At 44.6% G+C, this 22,445-nt stretch overlaps 1 protein-coding gene across 1 annotated transcript in view; it reads left to right on the top strand.

Annotated features, from left to right (window-relative positions):
* The window catches only part of TM4SF19 (transmembrane 4 L six family member 19), a 958,828-nt gene that overhangs the window by 800,803 nt on the left and 135,580 nt on the right, over window positions 1-22,445 (top strand). Inside the window, exon 6 of the mRNA XM_086944875.1 lies at window positions 5,796-5,985. Coding sequence (XP_086801001.1) covers window positions 5,796-5,985 — 190 coding nt within the window. The remainder of the gene's footprint in view (window positions 1-5,795; window positions 5,986-22,445) is intronic.

Below are 22,445 nucleotides of genomic sequence, written 5' to 3'. Positions count from 1 at the left end.
TGTGCTCGCCTAACGGGGTGTCTAATAAAGGAGCAACGATGTTCGCAAACAAAAAGGATACTGCCAGAATTAAAAATCTATAATGCAAAAATAAGTTCCGCTATCCTTTATGGGGCTGATCTATGGAGTTTTGTGGACCTTGCACCCTTGGTAAAAATCCAAAATAAAGTTTTTACGCAGCTTGGTTGGTCTTCCACAATCCACCCCTACCCTCCCCCTTCTATTAGATATGGGTAGTCACTCTATTAGAGATTTAGCACGATACAGGATGGTTGCTCTGTGGAGACGTATATTATCCACCCCAGAACTGGCCCTATTTGCTAACAAAATTTTGGATTTGAGATCAATTATAGGGTCAGGAAATCTTCCGTGGTTTCGAGACGTTAAGTCCATCCTGTTAAACATGGGCCTGAGTTTACAGTGGGCAGACCCTGGGAACAGTGTTTTTCCTCCAAAAAAAGAATTTAAATCATTATATTGGGCGACTGTGAAAGAACAACATGTTTTGTCGTCTCAGTCCTCAAATCTGAAAGGTCTTTTTTTGCTCCATAAGGTTGAGATCCGCATAGTGCCCTATTGGGACAGTATTACTAAAAGCTTATATAGAAAACTCTCTCATCAATTTAGAGTTGGTACTCTACCGATAAGGGCATTTACACATAAATGGCGTGGCCAACAAAATGAGTTCTGTCCATGGTGTATTGGGGAGAAGGAATCCATTAGCCACCTTTTCTTTGTTTGCCCAGCCTATTCTGCCCCGCGTCGCAAATGGATTAAGCCCATCTGCAGGAAGATAAATACACGGGTGTGTAAGGAAGCCCTCTGTGTTTTAAAATCTAATGCCTCAGAGTGTGTGATCATATGCGTGGCTACATTTTTTGGGTGGGCATGGATTCTAAGAGCTAGGCACCCACTTGTTTAGTAGTATGATCAAGTTTTAAAAATGTTATTCTTGAAAGAATTTCTGAACGTCTTTGTGAATATATTTAATCTAGTTTTATTGGTCTCAATATGTTTTTAGATTGTTAAATTATTGATGAACTGGTTTTATCTAAATTTGTTGGATCCGTGACGGAACAGAGGATAATATGTAAAAACATTTTAATGTTATATTGTTAAATTAATTAGGTTATGAACTGAAACTTTATGAACTATGGATGTATTTTATTTGATGTCTTTTATGATGTACAAATCGAAATAAAGACGTATGAAATCTGAAATCTGCGAGTCTCCTTCCTGATAAACTCCAAAGGCAAATGTGATGATTCCAAGTGCTTCTACCATTCAGCACCCAGCAGTACGCCATGACCCTCCGCGTTAACAGAAATGAAAGAATCGAGGGATTGGGACCCATTAGTGATGGTCTACAGAAACAAAAAATAGCTGTGGGTCAAAACACAAGGGAAATGAAAGCTAACTAAGTACCTGACTGCCAACTCAAGTAAAAAAATCATACACAGAAATGTGAGAAGGACATGTGAACTACAATCTAACTCCTGTACGAGGAGGTATCTTCAGATGGTGAAAAAATTCCCATCAGTTGTCGACCGATACCGCCCTCGTCATCATTTGGGATCCTTCACACCAGAAGAGAGATGTTACACCCGTATCTGAAGAGATTTTAACTACGGGTTGTACAGTGTTTGTAAACCGGTGTATCCTAGAAGGATATGGACTGTGGTGACAACTATAAAGCAGTGCGTGAAAATAGTGAAGTGATAGTGTGATGAGGCATAAGATAAAATTAGAGAGCACAGAGGAAAATAAGTTTAATCATTATCCTCTCTACTTCTAAATCGATAAAATACCAGTGCGAATAGTAGTTTAACCAAATAGCTACCATAACTCTAAATAGGTCAACATGTTTCTGCAGTCTAAATGATCCGAGTAGGTATCAGCTGCATTCTTCAGGACCGATTTTCGCTACTGCTTGAAAGGTGGTAAATGAAAATGATAAAAAACAAATTTCACCTGGGTTTCCTAGGTGTTTCGATTCTCCTGGTAGAACATCGATGGACCAGGAGATACACAGCGAATCATGTGCAGGTACATAGAGAGACAAACAAAACACAGACACATATACATTAGTTTCAGGCAAAGGTTTCCTTCTTTTTAGCCAGAGTAGAGACACAAAATCCATTATTGTATTCCTCTCAGTGTCAATAATGTATACACTCACCCCACCTGAGGGTGTATCATTCCCGCTTACCTATTTTTGCAGGAGAGAAAAGCTCTGCCTCACCTGGCTGCGGCTCAGGTAAATAGAGCACCGCTCTAGTAGGGAAAACAAATAAGAAATGGAGAGTTTTAAAAGACATGTCGATCATAGACCGACTTCGCAGACTCAGTTATCCAATGGGTGCGTCCGTAAGTTTATTTAAACGCTGCTTACATCCTGCGCATCTGCATCAAGTGTGGCGCTGTCTAACATAATCTCGCTCACAATGTTATTAAAAAGATACCCCTCCTCTAAGGATGAGGGATTGTTGCCTTGTGCAACTCTTATCACGCTACTCAAGGGGTTTGTTTAATCCGTTATACGGACATGAGGGAGTAGCCGCAACCTCGGCCTCTCAACCCCTTGTTTGAAAATCCCCTCAAAGCTCATTCTTTTAAAAAAATACCAATTGTAGACTTATGGTAATATTGTTGAGATAACCGAAGCACATAATAATGTGTTTGCCAATCCTAGCATAAACCACTCCATGCGTGTTTGGTTTTGCTCAGAACTGTTTATCCTATGCGTACCCTCGCACACTGACTCAGACTCGTTCACGGCGAACCTACAATTGAAAAACAAGGGCTTCCTGCTTACTGTCTAGTCGGTACTCTGGGCGTCCCTCTGGGCCGTCTCAGGGAGGTACCGGGGCCTCGAGTGGACGTCTGTTATGTGTCGGGTAAGGCGCTGAAGAAAGACGTCATCGCGCCATCCCGGGAATCATGGGGGATGTAGTCCCCCATGCTCGAACGGCGCCCGGGCTCAATTCTCAAAATACGTACAGCCCAAACTGCAATCGTATAGTTATGAAGAGATGAATTTAATCAGAATCATATCGAGCAAGCAGGGTAGAAGTGTCTCAATAAATACAAGATCTCACTCAATATGATGAAAATTGCCGTGCCCTCCACAGGATGACAACTCGAGATCTCCGGACGTTTGGTGTATATAACCCTGAATTCGGACGCCTCATTGACCTCAGTCATTGTTAAAGGTCAACAGTGACCAGGGTGCATAAATTATTATCATTTAACTCACGCATGAGATGTTATATCAAGACCCATTAATGAATATGCAATACTACTGACTGTCCTGAGAGTGATAATTACTTTAAAAATCCACATAGCGCTTGGGTACAGAGTTTGCACTAAGATAACAATTATCTTGATTATACACATATATCTCACACCCTAGTCCCCAGACGGTGCCAACAGCATCTATATACCCCCTCCCTCTCTCACCAATCAACAGCCCAGTTTCGGATCCATTTCCTGTAAGTCCCACCTCCATTACAACCTCTGTACTAGTCGATTATTGGGTGCGACTATCCTCCCTTAGTGTATGAGAAGAGTTAAGATCCTCCAAACTACTAGCTGTTTTAGTCACTCTATAGTTGTCTTTTTGCTCACAGGAGAGTCAATCGACCCCTTCCAGACCACTGAGCGGTGCATACCGATTTGAGAGTTGGGGGTAGAACAAAGGATATGTAGCCAGGTCATGGGGATGTCTCCCTCTGGGTCCACTTTTGTGGTAAGATGGTGTTTGAAAGGGAGGGTTTCTAGATATTCCTAAATGAGGATAAAAGTAGTGCAACGTTAACGTTTGGACATCCCCCACTTTTCCAAATTATGGTTTTCTACGAATGAAATCCACCACCCAAGGGTCCCCGAAACTAACAACAATGCAGTCCCCCTCTAGATCCTTTTGACAGTGGCCCACCCAGTCTACTCTTCTAACATTGAGGATCTCTGTTTTGGACATGGGTGGAAGTGACCTGTTCTTGTTGAGCCAAAAATTTACTTTATTGTATAGGTCCCGATGTGATTCCACTTTCCCCTCCTTCATCAGGGCCACTGCTCTAAATAGTTGCTACTGTTATGTGTGAAGGAAATCAAAACATATAATCAATGAAAAGTTATACATAGGAACGATACAACCTGTACCTACAGTTATATACACATCCTCCGTGTCAGTGGACGCTCAACGGGATCCAGCATGACAGGAGACTGGACCTCACCTCACCTGGACCGTGCTCAGGTATATGAGGCCCGCACTCTCCGTCGGTGCCATCAAACTAGCCTGAGGTTTGGGGGAGGTCCAGTCCCCTGTCATGCTGGATCACGTTGAGAGTCCACTGAAATGGAGGATGTGTATATAACTGTAGGTACAGGTTGTATCGTTCCTATGTATAACTTTTCACTTTTCACTTTTCATAATGTTCACCATTATAATGATCAACGTGCTCTGCATTGAAGTGTGGATGAATGGCACAGAGGTCAGACTGGCATCTTCTCCCTTCTTCTGGGGTGTCTACACGAAGCGAGACTTGATGCCCTTTGGGAAGGAGAACACAGTTATTAAGCCTTCTGCCTCTGGGGGGCCAAATGCTGGAACAGCCTATGCAGGGCTTGCAGAGGTTAACTCACCTTACTGCTGTGCAGGTCAACCTGGATACTTGAGAAGTAGTACTGTGCATCAAAAGGTCCCCTAGGAGTCTGGATGTCTGGGGCAGCACCATTGAACAGCTCATAGGCACTTGAGCAGGAGCTGACACCGTGCCACTGCCTCTTGGCCCTGACTGCGCAGGATCACGCCAGCCGCTCCCTGCAGTGCTCCTTCCACCTGGCCTGCATCGTCTAGCCCCATACCTCAGGGTGCTCCTCATGGACACGGAACACAGCAGGAGCGAACTTCTCTGCATCGCTCTTGCAGGCGTGTTGTTCCTTCAGCACAGGGGGCCCTTAGCAGTGGTCATGCACTGTTTCTCACAAAAACCTTGCCGCACGGCACTAGCAGCACACCCTCTTGCAGAGCACACGACCACGAGGTGACATGGAAGGAGTGCTGGCCCACCCTAATCGCCAATTGTTGTGTCGAAGGGCTTCACCAACCCACTGATCAGTGCTGCTTCTTCAGGTAGCAGTGAAGTGGCCTACCACATGTCGTGCCTAGGACAAAGGGGACACAGAAACAGGGTGTGCGTCAACCAGTTCCATACCAGGTGGTCTCTCTCTAAAGACCTTGCCTGCCTGGACCCCCGCGGCTGCACTCTGTGGGCTATCCACCCCCACACCAGTTACATCACTGGCGCAACAGTACCTAGCTCTTAAGAAAAACTTGTTTTTTCTACTTTTTGGGCTGATTGGGCTTCTCTCTCAGCAAAAGCAAGGCAGAATCCCTGACAGCTGTAGCTTGTCTGGGGGCTTCATAAGAGGCAAAAGGAGCATAGCAAGAGAATGGAGCTGGTTTTATTTCAGCCTATCTTTCAGGTAAGGTAGAAGACAAGCATTTTTATCCAGGCTGTTTGATTCACATGAGACAAATGGAGTGCTGCAGGAGAATTGATCTGTGTTTTTTCCAATCTATCTTTCAGGTAAGATGCAGCTCCAGCTGCACTTCTTATGTTTTCAATGGAAGGGTTCTAATAGTAGTATTATGCTGCCAAAATGTGTTTATCCACACTGTTGATCATTTTCAACCTCACCATAGCAACTATCATACTTTTACTGTGAACCATGACCAACATAGCCACAGGTTCTAGCTTTTCCAACTGAAACACTGTCTTTCACCTTTTTAGTTCTCCCCATTACCTGTTTGACCACAAACTCTGGAACTCGGTTTGCCTGGAGCCACAGCAGATTGTCCCTTGGAATGTAGGATTTTTCTCCATCCTCTGCATAGCTGGTGCATTCCAGAGCCTGCTTTCTGCTATCCAGATCATCAATAGTCTGTTTGGTTGCGTCTGTGGCTTGTGCGATCATAATAAGGTAAGAGTGAATCCTTATGGCCCACTTAATTCTTTTCCTGTAAAGGAACCATACATTTGCTAAGCCTGCCAAGTTCTAGGCGTACCTTATTTATGCACTATGCATTCAGGGTACCCAGATGTGGTGTTTAAAATAGCTCATATCTTATTTTTATTTTTTAATACTTTTTCACAATATGAATGTTTATTTATCCACTTCCAGGCAGATCAGTGCTAGCGCTTTTGGAGTGGGAACTTAAGTCAGAACTAAATGTACTTTTTCATTTTACCCACCAGGCAAAGTCTTTCACCCAAAACAAGTGTGAGTGCTTGTGAAACTCTGTTGCATGGTTCGCAATCGCAAGAGGGTAGAACCCCTGAAATTTTACCAGTTGAATTTCAGAAGATCGAGAGTGATGACAATTAGCTTGTGAAAAAGGCCTGATACATCCCTGAACATGAAGATTCTTGTGTGGAAATATATGTTAGTCCCTGTTTTTCTTGGAAGGCCTTTTTATAGGTGCTATTCATCACAACCAATTCATTCCAATCCCTGGATACCTGATCTTATTGGGTGTGATAAATAGCACACCACACTCCCGGGCACTCATAATCAGGTAGATAGTCTTTCATATCAAGAAACACAATTCCATTGGCGACCTATGCAGCAAAGATATTACCTCTGCACTCTTGACATTGGTTGTCTCAGATGTAATGAAAGGAATACTAAGAACCATGGATCACAATCTGGGCATATCCCACCTTTCTGCTTGGTTCGCACTAGGCAAATACCACATACAATACATATGTACTTTGGTTAGAGGATGTCTCTCACAATATTGCTTTTAATGCTTTTAAGAGATGGTAGTGATGGCGCGCAGGACTACCAGCTCAATTACCATACTCACCTGGGCCCTTAAACATTTACACTTTGAACTAGTAGTCCTGCTTCTACTTGCAGCCTATCAGTACTTTGATTCCTTTTAGGACTTATACTTGTAAACCATGACTTACCAATCCTTTGTCACCTATGCTATAAGTCCTAGGGATTGAAAGGGTGTTAGCATAATATGTAGTATTTAACAAATGTACCTTTTCTGTAATAACCACAGACTCAGGAGAAGTTTTAAACACTTTATCTATGCGAGTTTTGATGACTCTTTGTCCATAATACAGTGACCATAAATTTCACAAGTAAGAATATGAATAATAGGACATAAAGTTATCAAGAAATTACAGTAACACCTTTAGACATTGGTATCTGGAAAGGGTGAGAAAACGAAATAGCACAAGGACATACCACATGGATACCAAATTATATTTACCTAGAATGATGTGAGGACCAACCCTGGCCACGGGCTGGGGCAACGATAGGGCTCCCGACTAATCAGGTGCCCTCGGGACAGGACAGGTGCAGATCAGGACAGGTGACCTCCGCTAAGTGCAACGCCAGCGTCACAACCCTCTCTAAGCCACATTAGGTACCCCGACTGGGTAATCAATATATCACCCTCAGCAACACCTCGATTCTTCTGACAGAGTGCTCCGCCAGTACCTCTGCTCTCGATCTCCTATAGCATGCGTTAGGTGTGACAGGTCAGCTACTCGGACAAGTTGGACAAATTTCTCTAACTAAACCTACTTTAGTTATACCATTTCCAGGGCAATGTACCACCGCTAAATGTTGCAAATCTATGTGTTCTCCTTCAGTGATTGGTCAGGAAGACGAGGAGAGGTCATCACACCATACTAAGATGAGGTAATTTTGCGTTGAATTATATTGATCGAGTTCCCGCCCATAATTTATTTTCCCATGCACTTTTATTCGACCCAGCAATATTGGTTTCAAATTAAATACATTATATTTGATACAGTTCATTTTCTTTCCTATCCTGGGGTCAAATAGACAATTTCCCAGGAACATCGTGGGTAAGAGTGTGGAGAAGTGTGGCTCAATGGTTAGAGTGGCAGACCCTGATGCAGAGGTCTGGCTCGGGACCAGGGTTCAATTCCCGCCTTGGCGGCTCTTGGGTTCAATTTCCCCGGACCTGATAATTCTCACCTCAGTGCCTATTCTAATCATGGGTCCCACTCTGAGACTCTGGACAATAGCTTGCTTAATCTCTACAAAGGCCCCAACAACGCTAGGATGCCTGGCTTTACCTTGGGGGTGCCCAGGAGTTGGCACTTCACAGGGAAAGGCCAGGAAGGGTTCCTCAGCGGTATTCGTACAAGCGCCGAGATGCCTCATGGTGATTCGTGCGCTATACAAGTACCCCTACATTACATTCTACATTACATTACATTTTAAGATGAGTTTTGGCAGGCATTCAATGACAGTGACTTCAGGATTTTCAAGGATCATCTGCGCAGGCACAGCTTTTTCAATATGGAGTTTGTGTCACGCTTGGGCCCAAACACGAGCTAATAACAAAGTTAAAGCAAAACAAATTAGAATACAAAATATAAATGAATGCACTGTATACCACTTATCTCTACTCTAGCCCCATTATTTTATTTATACTATAGTATTAATAGTTAAGCATAACGAACACAGTTTAGTACAAGCAGCAGCAGATGCTTTAATGTGTGAGACATGAAGCGGCCATCTTGGCACTAGTGCGCAGAAGCAAGAACTTCTCACTAAAAGCACAGATACATCACACCACGTAGATGTGGCAGACACATGTGCAGAAGAGTGCCCGCGTTTTCGGTGGCCATTTTAAGACACTCAGGTTACTGTTAGTAAAGGCACATAGTAAAGCTTCCCCTAGATACAAATATTAGTAAACAAAACATGTTGATTAATTAATTATAGGTTATTTCGAGAGGGCTGAGTCCGTGCAAGTTTCTGTACGTGCAAAACCTTACTCCATCAATCCCCTCTTTGATGATATTTTATATCATCACTAATTACAGAACCAGATGCCAACTTCAGTACTCTCCCAATTATATTTCCTCTATTTCTTTAGGATTTTGTTTATCTCTTTTCTTTTGAAATCCTTTAATTCTTTTATAAATGTCCCCTTTCAACCCCTCCATTTGAATTTCATCAAATTGTCGTTTCTTTCTGTTCTCATTAACTGCATTCCTTTTTCTGTTTCTGCAGCATTTGCACCAAATCATTATCACCAAAATTAATAGTGATATTCCCATTATTGGCATCAGTACTTTACCTACAATGCTTCTACCAACATTAGAAAGCCAACTACCTCCTGAGGTGAGACCATCAGTTAGTCTCTTCCATGCACTATCAACCTCCAGTGGTTTCAGTTCTTCTTCCAAATGAGTAATAGTTCTTACATACTTTCCAATTTCAATACTTTTATCCGGTATATAAGTGCAACAATGTTGAACCTTCAACATTCTACAGACTCCACCCTCTTTTGTCAATAATATATCAAGAGCAAGTCGATTTTGTAAAACCACTGATCTGATCGCAACCAATTCAGTATTGATCAATAAGAATCCTCCAGCAGTGTCAGTCGATAAGCGATCCACCACTGTAGACAATTTGCAAATTCTTTGTGTATTCAGAATTTCTCCCACTGAAGGTATCAATGCACTAAATATATCACCTACAATTTCTGAAAAAATAGCTCTTTTATGTTGTGTAAGTTCATTATCGTTTTCATTGCTTCCAGTGATTCTTTTTACATGGTATACCTTTGGGAATACTATTCCAAAATAGCAAATCATATGCCAATGATCAGGCAGCTTAAAATAAGCTTTGTTCCCACAAATATAATAGACTCCAGGAAATACTGGATCAGTTCTCCCTTTTAGTCCCCAACCCCCAATTATGAGGAAATTGTGTTCACATTCACTGGAACCGATGAATACATTGTTATACTCCGTTTTCTCTCTATGAAGACAGATTTTCCCTTTCTTTTCAAAATCCAGAGACATAGCAGCATGAGGCCTACCAGTTGCCATAAATTCTTCCCTTTCAGCCCATTTGGGTATCTTGGGTTTTGGTTCAGTGGCTTTTCTATGGAAATCCTGTCTCCTTTTCTCTACTAAATTTAAACATATTTTCTCTTCTTCATATAATCTACAGGTTAAGTTGCTTTGATGTGCTTCAGCTATATCTATTGTTTTCATTGTTAGAAAAAAAATCACCAAAGAACTGGGCATGTTTAGCACTAAGGACAGGGTTAATTTTTACACATATAGGAATTTCAGGAAAAATGACATCTAGGTTAGAATAATAATACAGTAACCTTCCTGTTCTATAAAACAAACGAGTTAATATACTACATGTAATACCATATGTCAGTGGTAAATGATGGTAAGTAACCCCTTCAGCTACTGATGTTGGTAATTTCATACAGACATAGCAATCACTAATTTTCATTGTCTCTATATTATGTACTAATAGGTTAGCAAACACATTCATCTCTGTTTCATTTTTATTTCTAAAGTGATGTATTTCTATCTCATCTGGTGCTTCTAAGTCTACTCTATCTTGTTTGTGGTGCGCTACCTTTCCGTGTATACTAGTGTCATTCTGTTTAGCGACCATCAAGTGAGGTATTGCTATTGTCAGTCCTAGCCACACTATAAGCACTATTAACACACTACATATGCATATTCTACAGCATGCCTTTATACAATTTCTTTTCGAGTTTCCAGTAATCTAGTATCAGCCATTTTTGACTAAGGAGACTTTGCCCCTCTTTGTAAACTTTCACACAGAATATTACTGTAAATTTATCTCAAGTTGGTCTCACTTTTTCGATAGACTGACCTGAAATCAATTCTTCATCACTTTCATCACTGATTTTCAGATTCTCAAATTCTTCAAGAATATCTTAAGTCCATTCAGGACCTTTGAATTTATTGTTCAGCCTTTTCAAGCATGTACTTCTTTGTCTTTGATTAGTTGTTGATGGATCAGTTTGACTGGTTACTTCATCCACTTGTTCAGGTTCTTCATTTATTGTGACTAGGCGATATTTCAGTCTTTTAACATAACCAGGCCATTTATCGCCTTTTCTGAGTCTTTTAGCTGGCACTGTGCTTTCAGTTTCTTCAGATGCTCTTTTGTTTTCTTTGAGTTGTGGCACAATTTGATTTTCGTCGTCTTCAGGTATCCTCTCTATCTGACCTTGTCCAGGGCCTATTACCATTGACGTTTCTGCCTGGATGGGTTCTTATACACTAGTCTGACCTGGTTCAGGATATTGCTTTGTTGGGCCTGGAATCTGTTCTTCTTCCTGAACCCGTTTTACCAATCCTGTCTGGTCCTGCACAGGTCTTGCAATTTCTTGATTGTCTTCTCCCTGTGCATTTTCTCTCATACCTATCTGTCCCTCCTCAGACACAGGAGTTCTGGTGAGTGTTTTGTTGGTATGAGTATATTGCTCTTTCCTTATCTGGTCCTCCTCAAGATTACCATTAACTTCGATTTCTGTAATCTGAGTACGTTCTTCTATTCCTGTCTCGTCCTCACTATCACTCTGACTGTCTAGATACGTTTGGTTTCTTGTTCTTATTCTTATTTCAGGTATATCGACCATTGGAATCCGTTCATCCTGACTGGTGTTCGGTTGTTCTTCATCAACTGCTTCAAGATCAACTTCTTGAGACCCTTCAGCTGTGCAACCTTCAGCCTCAACTTCGTCAGGTGCTGTTACTCTTTTTGTGTGGCTGGCGTGGATTCAGTTTGGAATTCCCTTGCACTTTACAGCTGTGTTGGTAACCAGTATCACTTGACGTGGCTCTCCCCACCCTGGTGCTAGGCAAAATTCCTGAGTGTGATTTTTTTATCAATACCCAATCTCCTGGGTTCAAATCATGTGCTGGAGTTGATTGTCTGGCCACAGCGTCTTCCCCAACCTGGTGAGAGATAGAACACACTAGGTCAGCCAACTCTTTGCAGTACTCCAACATTAAATCATCAGATATAGTTACCAGCTTGTGTCCTGGCACACATGCTTGCCTCATTGACCTTCCCATGACTATTTCATGAGGACTCAAGCCTGTTTTCATGTCTGGAATGCTTCTGAGTCCCATCAAGACAAGAGGTAAAGCATCAGGCCATTCCAATTTGGTGGATTCACACATCTTTCCCAATCTTGCTTTTATGTGGCATTCAGTTGTTCTACCACTACAGAAGCCGCTGGGCAGTATGCACAGTGCAGCTTTTGCTCAATTTTGAATGCTTCATAAATTAGCCCAATTATTTCATTATTAAAATGAGACCCTCGGTCTGATTCAATCGTTACTGGAAAACTGAACCGAGGAATGAGCTCTCTTAAAAAGAGCTTGGCCACAGTTAAGCTGTCATTCCTCCTGGTTAGGTATGCTTCTACCCATTTGGAAAATAAGCAAATGATGACTAAAACATATTTTAATCCTCGACAAACAGGTAACTGAATGAAATCAAGCAGTAGTCTTATACATGGGCCTTCTACCGTCCCAATTTTCCCGGGACAAACCACAGTTTTCTTACCAGGGTTCATTCGCTGACAAATTAAGCATCTCTGGCAAAGACTCTCTGCTATGTTCCTGAACCTTGCATTACACCAATCCTGTCTGAACAGTCTCATCATAGCATCTCTGCTATGTGTGAGTCCCCATGGTACATCCCGGCCATTGGTGAAAGCATACAATCAGGTAGTACTGGTCTCCCATCTAAGTAAACTATCACACCATCTTCAGGTCTTATCTGACACCCTATTTTCTCCCAGTCTTCCTTTTCTTTGGGTTCTGCTTCGTTTTGCAAATCTCTCACTTCCTCAAATGTATTTTCTCCTCTCAACAGCATAAGTTGGCAGCTGATTTCACATGCAGCAATTTTCTTGTTTACTGCCATTCTGTATCTGGCACAATGTTGGGCTACTTGGTCAGCATAACGATTACCAGCTGTCACTTTGTCATTTCCAGATTGGTGAGCGGCAAACTTGACCACAGCCAATTTTTTTGGCAATTGAATTGCTTCAAGTAGTTCTTTTACAAACTGTCCATTTTTAATAGGGGGTCCTGAAGAAGTCATGAACTCCATTTACAGAAGCCAGAGAGCAGAGAGCAGCGGACGGAGGACGGAGCTTAAGCCTGCTAACAAGCGAGCAGAGCCACAGAGCTACGAAAAGTGTGGGCTGCAACACTCGCAAAGAAGCAAGCGGATCCATTGAAGCGGATCATAGCAAGGCTCCCAGGGGCTCCCGGACTTGAAAAGCCGAAAGTCTAAGGTCTCCTGCACCACACCGCACCACACGTGTGAGGAGCCGAGCCGAGCCGTGCAAGCGCCAAGAGCCTGGTGCTGGGAGCTGGAGGTCCTGGAGCCGGTGATTCCGGCAAACGTTGTAGTGGCAGCAGTCTCCCTGACATCCAGCGGCAGAGGGGGCCGCACCCACCAGCTGCTACTCTTGTTGTCACCAGTGCCAACAGCAGTGGAGAGGGTGACCAGAGGTGAGCGGCGGGCAGCGGGAAGTGCCAAGAAGCAAAGGCAAGAAGCAAGAAGCAAAGGCAAAGCAGAGGAGGGTGGGCAGGCTGACGGCCCTCTCCCGAAGCCGAGCGCGGCTGTGGGAGAGCGAGACAGTCCACAACCTATAGACCATAGCCGGCTCGCAGTCCGAACGCAACACGCGAGACACAGCCCCCAGCCTGCGAGCGGGGTGTGGCAAGCAGGGACAAGACGAGCTGTTGCGAACCACCGCAGTGCAACGCAACTGAGCACCTAGACAGCGAGCACCTAGACAGCGGCCACAGCAGTGAGCAGCACTGTCACCGCGAGAAAGATAGACGCGGAGATACGTAGACACTGAGAGACAACAAGAGACATAGAAAGGGATTCAGTGGACCACCATGAGGTCGGGAAGAGAAAGAAGACCTCCAATAAAACAACCAGCCAAACTAAAGAGAAATAACACAACCACGAGCTCAGTGTCACCGGAAAAAATAAGCGAACATCTAACAACACCACAGAAAAAGACAAAACATATAGCAACACCACCTTGCCGGAAATTTGCCCTAACAAAACCAATATCAGCAGAACCGACGGTCCGTCACCCGCCAAATACTCTGACCGGAGTCCTACCCCATTACCGGAACAACCCTGAAGCAGCAAAGGGAAAAATAGCCACCAACTAATTAATTTAGCGGGACAGCAAACAAAATCAAAATACAGCTTTCAGCCGAAAATCTACACAAATTTTGCCTTTTTAAAAAATCCAGGTAATGCCATCTACTCTACAAATGACTCCATCACAGGCCTCCAATCTCCACTGCAACCAGCTAGCACTAACAAAGTCTTGCCTCAAATTAAAAACTACATAGCAGCAGAAATACACAAGGTGCCGACACCAAGGGAGAGAACGGACCTTACCGGAGGCGAGGCAGGCACAGGGGACCGCTGGGCACAAGACACCAGAAGGCAAAAGTCACCAGAAGGCGCCACCAGCCAAGCCCCTCCGATAGAGGGACCCATTGAAGGACTGGGTTTTTCTAAGACCCAGCGGTGCCAGGGATAACACCTAAAACCTTTGTGGGTAACCTGTTCCGGCGTACAAATGACAGAGACACGGGACACTTCCTTCGGCGTCAAAGATTCGAGGTTTATTACTGCAGGGAACACAGAAATCACAGGAAGTACAACGTGTGCAGGTTCGAGGAGTCTGTTTCAAATTGCATCTGTGGATCACTCTTTTTATACAGTTTACTGAGCATAGGATAACATGGTGCACAAAGGATTACAACCTGGTTCCCATTGTAAAGATCATATGGGGTCGATTTCATGTATTCAGGGCCCGGAACATAATTACAGTAACATTTGGCGGTTCCCAACTGTAAAAGTACATCTTCCCACCATTAGTACATTCCAATCAGCAGTAAACGAATCGAGGAAGAGACAGAAACAGGTGCAGAGGAAGACGAGAACAGTGAACAGATCGAAAAGGGTGTAAAAGGGGTGGCATCAGGAAACACGAGTTGCAGGCATCAAAGGGGGGCGTGTCCAATGAATGCACAACTGGGACAATAGACCGGCACGGCAAGATGAGCCTCGAGCGGGGCCATCTGCCTTACAGTGTCATCCCCCTCATCATAAAGACACCTTCAAAGGAAACGTGTCTTCCGCAAGAGTTTGGGAATCCCAGGGTCGCGAAGCGGACAGCGTCCGTTCGCTGGCTACTTGAGGGCAAGAAACAAAATGGATGCCGTATCTAAGATGGAACCCGTGGGTTCAGATGAAGAAACCCACGAAACAAACGAACGGTTTAGGTTAGCACAGCGAAAACGCGTACACCCACTAAACTCGTCATTTGCGGTTCATAGATACCAGACTCGACCATATTTGTGCGAGTCGAAAACACCACTTACAATTGTCACGGAACCTCAGACGCTCCTTATGCCCTCATGTAGGCAAGCACTAGTCGGAATCAAAATCGATCTCGATATTCATCAGACCATCTAGATGCTGCTGCAACATAATTCTATCCATCAGTGTTCCTTTGGTAACAGGCGGCTGCCTTATACACGTCGTAGCACAGAGGCCACATAAGGCAGGACCACACTGCACACAAAGACAACACGTGAACAGGAATGCTACAACAACCCCAATGATCATCAGAATCTTCCAACCCCAAGTCGACATTAGGCCCCAAAACCACCCGAGAAGCGTCCAATCCCCTACGTCCACGTGTATGGACTCAGAGATCTTATGCAACTTCGAGATGGCTTGATAGACAGTCGGAGCGTTGTCTGGAATGAATATACAACAACTCGAATGGATCACCTTACATACTCCACCTCGATCTGCTAAGACAACGTCTAAAACCATACAATTTTGTAACGTCATCAGCCTATCCGCCTGAAGCTCTGCTGTGATATTACCAAGGGCACTGGCAGTGATTTTAGCTGTCGATTCCACCACTCGAGTCAACTGTCTCAGGTTCCTACTATTGATCATAGGCCCCCAAAACGGCAAGAAACCCTTGAAAAAGTCTCCTGCCTCTTGACCGGCAGTGTCCTCTTTGCTAATCATGCCCCTCACAACTCTGGTCTTGTGGTAATCGGAGGCGACTGTAAAAGTCGGTGGCAACAAGTTTGCAATATAACAGGTGCCCGCGAAGTCAAGGGGCAACCATGTATAAGCACGGTCGTAACAGACAAAGTACGTACCCTTGGCAGTCAGGAGAACAGGGGAAGAGAGCATTGGTAAAACATACGTCTCAGAGCAAGCACTCTCCCCAAGGTGAGCTCTCGGGCTTTGGCCACGGCCTTTTAGACAGAAATTACCAAGGTGGGGTACGACCCATATTGGAGACGAGCTTCTAAGCTGTCTTTCGCCCACGAGCGCACTATACTCAACCTCACTGAGATCCCTATAAGCTCGCACCTCTTCCTCTGGGATGAGCGACGGCTCATAGATATCCCTATCTAAATCAGCAATCGCTATTGCCAAAGGCTTATGGTACGGACCGGGACCAAAGTGTGGAGAACATGGCTCTCGATTGGGGTAAGAATCTAGTGCGCTTCGAAACATTGTTTGGAATGCTCGAGCTGAACCCTGGGAACTATAAGGAAGGACCAAGTACGGAATTCCCTTATCGGTGGTATGTGGCATTAACCCACACACCCAACAATTGGTAGTGTTCATCACCAACTGATGCTGATGAAGGAGCTGAACGAAGGAATTGTTCATGAATTCCGCACGTCTGACCTGCTCGTGTTGGGGTAAGATGTGGAAGGAATGAGGAGAGACAGTGGAGGTAAGTTTAGGTTTAGAAGAAGGGGTAGGTGAGGCAGAAGGCAACAAGGACTGTATCATGTAATACACCCCACCCACCAATAACGAGGAAACAGTTAGGAACAGAAGGAACACCTGAAACATGAAGCATTTTGTACGTGCAATTTTTCGCAATTCGAATCTGTGGGCCTGAGCCTTTTCCAATTCCGACAGCTTCGAGAAAGCCATCCTCTAAAACCATCCGCAACGTTCTTGACGCACTTCGTTCTGTGTAGCAGTAGTCAATCCCCAGGAGTTCCTAGGAATCGACGGTCTCTGACCTAGTGTCAAGACCTACTAACCAGAAGGAAGTACCCGCGCGGCCCTACGGTCCACCCGGATGTAAGGTATTTTTAATCGACAATATATACAAAATCTCCTAGCTGTGGAAGCAAAAACACATACGTGGAAAAAAACTCAAAATTTACAAAATTACAATTATGCAAGTGTGTTCAAACTGGACAGTGATAATGGGGTAACGTGGATGTCAGGGGAGAAAGCAAAGATACTTTTATTAGTCTCTAATATTGGAACGAAGAAAATATCGGCTTCTCCCAGGACGTGTCTGTTCGTCAAACAATTGGTCCGATGATGACACAGAGTTCTGTTGACAAGTCAATTGTTCAGATCTCGAGTTCTGTGGTGACAAATGTTCAACAATATCGTTCTGCTGCACTGAGGTATCTCTGAAAGGGACAAAGTTCGGTACAGTTTCGACTTCAGACGAGGCGATGCCCTTCCTCACCCACGAGTCCGCTGGTAAAGGTATAGGTACCTTTTTGGTATGGGTGGCGTGCACCCAATTCTTACGCCCTTCCAAACGAACAGCAGTCCTCGTGGCAAGGAGCACCTGGTAGGGTCCGGTGAAACGAGGCTCAAGGTTGCGCTTTCGGCCAAAATTCCTCGTCACCACCCAGTCTCCGGGCTGGAGCTGGTGGCCTGGACCCTCCGTCTGCGTCGGCAGTGCTTCAAAGACCTGTTGGTGAATTAACCTCAGTTTAGCAGTCAGATCATGAAGATAATCAATCAACATTGGGTACTCAAGATCAGAGAACACACTGGGTCTAGGGACCCCCCAAATATTGGCAGGGCGGCCGAACACAATCTCATAGGGACTGAGTCCTACTCGGGAGTGTACAGTCGCCCTGGTTGACAGAAGAGCTAAGGGCAAAGCGTCAGGCCACGAGAGACCAGTCGTAGCCTGAATCTTCGCTAGTTTCAATTTAAGGGTGCCATTATACCCTTCAACCAAACCTGCTGACTGGGGATGATTGGCGCTGTGGAATTTCTGTGTAATTCCAAGGCCCTTGCACACATTCTTCATCACACTCCCTACAAACTCACTTCCGTTATCAGACCATACAATTCGTGGCATTCCATACCGAGGAAAGTATTCCTTCAGTAGGATTTTCGCAGTGGACAGAGCAGTGTTGTCTTTGAGAGGGTAGGCTTCGATCCATCGGGAGAATGCGCAAACCACAACTAAAACGTACTTCAGGTTATTGCATCGCTCCATATGGATGAAGTCTAGCTGAATCACCTCAAAGGGACATGAAGGGGGAGCAAAATGGCCAGGGGGTGTAGGAGTTCCCTTACCAGGATTGTACATCATACATATCATACAATTCTTAACCAATCTCTCAGCACACTTAGCAATACCATCATTCTTCCATACAGGGGACAACAACTTGCAGATACCTTTCACACTAATATGTGCCAAGCCGTGTGCCATCGTCACAACAGCTAGCACATACGCATCCGGCAACATCCACCTCCTATGATCCGACAAATCAATCCAGCAGCCATTCGCATCCAACTTTCCCGTACTCTCTTTCCACTTCGTCTTTTCAGTCTCGGTGGCCTCGTTCTGAATCGCTTTCACACTCTCGATAGTGTCCTCACACATACCAGTTTCTGCAGGCCACCTTACCGAACTCGTCACATACATTCTAGTGCTAAGGTTCCTGGCAGTCTCCTTAGCAATCTCATCCGCAAACGCATTGCCACGACCAACATCATCCGTCACCTTACGGTGTGCACTACATTTAATAATCGCCACCTGCTCGGGCAATGTAAGTGCATCCAAAAGATCATTCACAAGCTGTCCATGCTGAATCTTTGTACCATGCGACGTCATAAAACCTCTCTCTCTCCACAAACGTCCGAAGCTATGAGCAACACCAAATGCATACTGGCTGTCCGTAAACACATTCACCCGTTTCCCTTTCGACAACACACACGCTCTAGTCAAGGCAATCAGCTCTGCCGCCTGTGCAGAATTCTGATTCAATCTCGCAGTCTCCACAACCGTACTCAACGTCACCACAGCATACGCAGTCGTCACATCACCATTCAGCAACTTAAAACACGACCCATCCACATACAGGGTCCCATCGGGGTCTTCCAATGGAGTATTTTTCAGGTCAACACGACCTTTTGTTTCTTCCTCAGTTCGTAAGTAGCAGTCATGAGGTGCTACTTTGTCTGACTCCATACTGATTGGCAACAAAGTCGCCGGGTTCAGGACATTACAGCGCTTTATTTGAATGTGACTTGCCAAAAGCGTCAACTCATACCCAGACAACCTTGCACTCGTCAGGTGTTGGGTTTTCGTACGATTCAAGAGAGTGTCAACTGCATGCGGAACCATCACCGTAAGCATATTATCCATGACTAATCCTGCAGATTGTCGGATGGACACTGAAGAAAAGTTGAAAATGACTCACTCTCCCCACCAGGGATCTATCCAGCAGTTTGCATAATAAAGCAGCATAGGAATTGACAGCCAATCTGTAAAATTAAAAGACATCTTTATTATAATTAATTATGAGGCTTCGTCGTCCAACCGTAGTTTTACAATTGAAAGAGGGAGCCTGCCTGAGCTTTCTCAGGCAGGCCTTTTATACAAAAAGTTTGGCCCTAGGCTCACATTCTTGCTGACGAACACATCATTGTAGGTCGCTCCCATGGTACCATAACAAAGCAGGCTATAATTATGAATTCCATTCTACTTGCCCAAACTGACCAACCCATCTTCCATCATGAACATATGTCAAACTTCACATATTTTCCTGTGCAGGCCGGAGAAGCTCACCATAGAACTGGTTTCCTCCCCATCATATAAACAGTCACCTCCCCATTGTAAAAGCCCAGAAGCAGAGAAACAGAGCCAGGTGTGGAAGATAGAAATGTAGGATAAGGGATGCTTGTGGGTCATAAACAGGCATGGCTACTGTATTCGGCCTTCTAATCTTGCTCAGGCCAATGTACACAACAAGTTGCTCAGATCTTTAATATAGATTGACTAGAGGGCATGGACTGGTTTGGTGAGGCCAACATCACGTAGGCAGATTCAGCCTGTTCAGGTCAAATGGGAGTCAGGAAGAACTCAAGCTAAGGAATACGTGTCCTTTAAGAATCATTGGCTCATGTATATGCCTATGTAAAGGGCAACAACTAAAATGGACGCTTGTTCACAACCTAGAGCCTGTGGGCTCAGAATGAATTTGCCAATAACTCCTGCATGCATCATTGTATCGTGATGAAAATACACAGGCATAATGTCCTGATCATTACCGGTCTATTGATACCAAATTCGTCGTGGTATGATGATATTTTCTGCACGAGTGTTTAGGCCTTGGTACACCATTATGGCAGGGTCCGGAATTTTCAGAACCACAACACCGCAGCTGCCGCTGTTGCTCTCAAACAACTCGGCAATGTTCTAGCTACTGGGTCCAAGGTCGAGGAAAAATATGCACATGGACGCTGCTTACCACCGAATTGTTGCGTCAAGACACTCAACGCACAACCTTCCCTCTCGTGAACGTATAGTGTAAACGGCTTACTGTAGTCAGGAGTACCTAACACAGGGGCCGAACACAACGCGTCACGTAGTTCAGAAAAACTTTTCTGATATTCTTCCGTCCATGGTAAAGGAGTTGGAACATCCTTGCACGTAAGAGCCACCAATGGTTTCGCTAGCAATGAAAAATTTGGAATCCATTGCCTGCAGTATGACGTGATACCTAAAAAGGCACGCACATCTCTCTGAGTTGTTGGCACAGTCATTCGAGCAATCGCTGAAATTCTCTCTGGGGTCAACCTTCTTCCCTCCTTTGACAATAAGTGACCTAGATAGGTTACTTCTTGGCAACAATATTGCAGTTTAGAAGGTGACACCTTGTGATGTAAGTCACATAGATGCTGCAACAACGACACCGTAGCAATTTTGCAAATGTCCTGAGTATCCGCAGCCACCAATAAGTCATCGACATATTGGATAAAGGCCGCACCGGCCGGCAACGCAAACGCATCAAGTTGGCTCTTCAAGGCTTGGCTGTATATCGATGGACTCTCACAGTAGCCCTGAGGAGCGCGTTTAAACCTAAAGCTGCGGCCACCAAGAGAGAAACCGAAAAGGTCCCTACTCTCCTCAGCAATCAGAATGCTGAAGAAAGCATTCTTCAGATCGATCACTGAGAACCAAGATGCACAGGCTGGAATCAGAGTCAGTAGAGCCGTAATGTCAGGCACCACAGGGAACTGAGGAATCACAATTTTATTCACCTCCCGTAAATCGATAACAAAACGATAAACAGGAGGCTTTGATGGATCAGTGCCCTTCAGAATGGGCAACACAGGGCTATTGCACACGTTTCCCCGAGTCTCCTCGATAACATCTTTCTCAATCAAATCGTAGAAGATCGCTAACAGCGCTCGCTCACCATAAGGGAGATACGATACTGGGGAATACGTGGCAAGCGCACATTAGATTTCAGGTGAACAACATAAGGGGAGATGTCAAGCAGGCCCTCGTCATTGGGACCTGTTGCCCACAAAGATGCAGGAAGAGAACTCAATTCCGGTGGGAGCTTGTCGATGGACAAGTACATAGGAGAGATAACTTTCTCACCCAATGTAAGCTTTACTCCCGCAGGAGAACAATACAAAGTCGCATACAGTCGTTTCAGCAAATCTAGGCCCAAGAGATTTTCACCACAACCAGTAGTCAAAATCAAAGGAGCTTTCAGCTCACGAGGCCCAATTGCAAGGGGCAAAGGGCGCGAAACCGGATTGCTAACAGGGGCGCCAGAGAATCCAACGGAAACATTTGTTAAGCCAGACAAAGGTGTGCCAGGGAGTTTCGAATGCATGATGGAACTTTTCGCTGCACCAGTGTCCAACAGAAAAGGTTCAACGACGCCCGAGGTGGCAACTGCGACGTAAGGCCCTCTCTGATCAACCGGAACTGATACTACTCCCTCTCCTTGTCTATGGCTGTCCTAGTAATTACCGTCGTCAGTGCCCTGATCGACGTAATAATCGTCAACATTGTACTGTGCAGATCTGCCTTGCGACGATCCACGCTGATCAAAACAATTATTAGAATCGGAAGAATTATTAGAACGATCATTTTGAGCACCGCGGCCTCTACCACGTGATGCCTGTTGAGGACCACTACGACCTCCTCTAGATGAATTACCACTATTTCGATCACGCAAAACTGGACAATCGAATTTCAAATGACCCTCACCCCTACAATAGGCACACTGATTGTACCCCAACGTAGATCTCTGCGAGGAGGAGTCATTCCGTGTTTGCGACCTATTCGACTGAGACTGCGATCGATTCCGCTGTTGCGAATCATTCTGATTCGAACGTGGAGGATACGCTTGTTGCAACAACACTTTAGTTTTGAGCTCTTTTGTCTTTTTATCGGCACGATCATTTTCCTCTTTCTCCCTATT

The sequence above is a fragment of the Lissotriton vulgaris genome, chromosome 11 (genome assembly GCF_964263255.1).
Source record: "Lissotriton vulgaris chromosome 11, aLisVul1.2, whole genome shotgun sequence".
Taxonomy (NCBI): Eukaryota; Metazoa; Chordata; class Amphibia; order Caudata; family Salamandridae; genus Lissotriton; species Lissotriton vulgaris.
The sequence above is the reverse complement of the archived record's forward strand: the minus strand, read 5'-3'. Positions and strand labels throughout refer to the sequence as shown.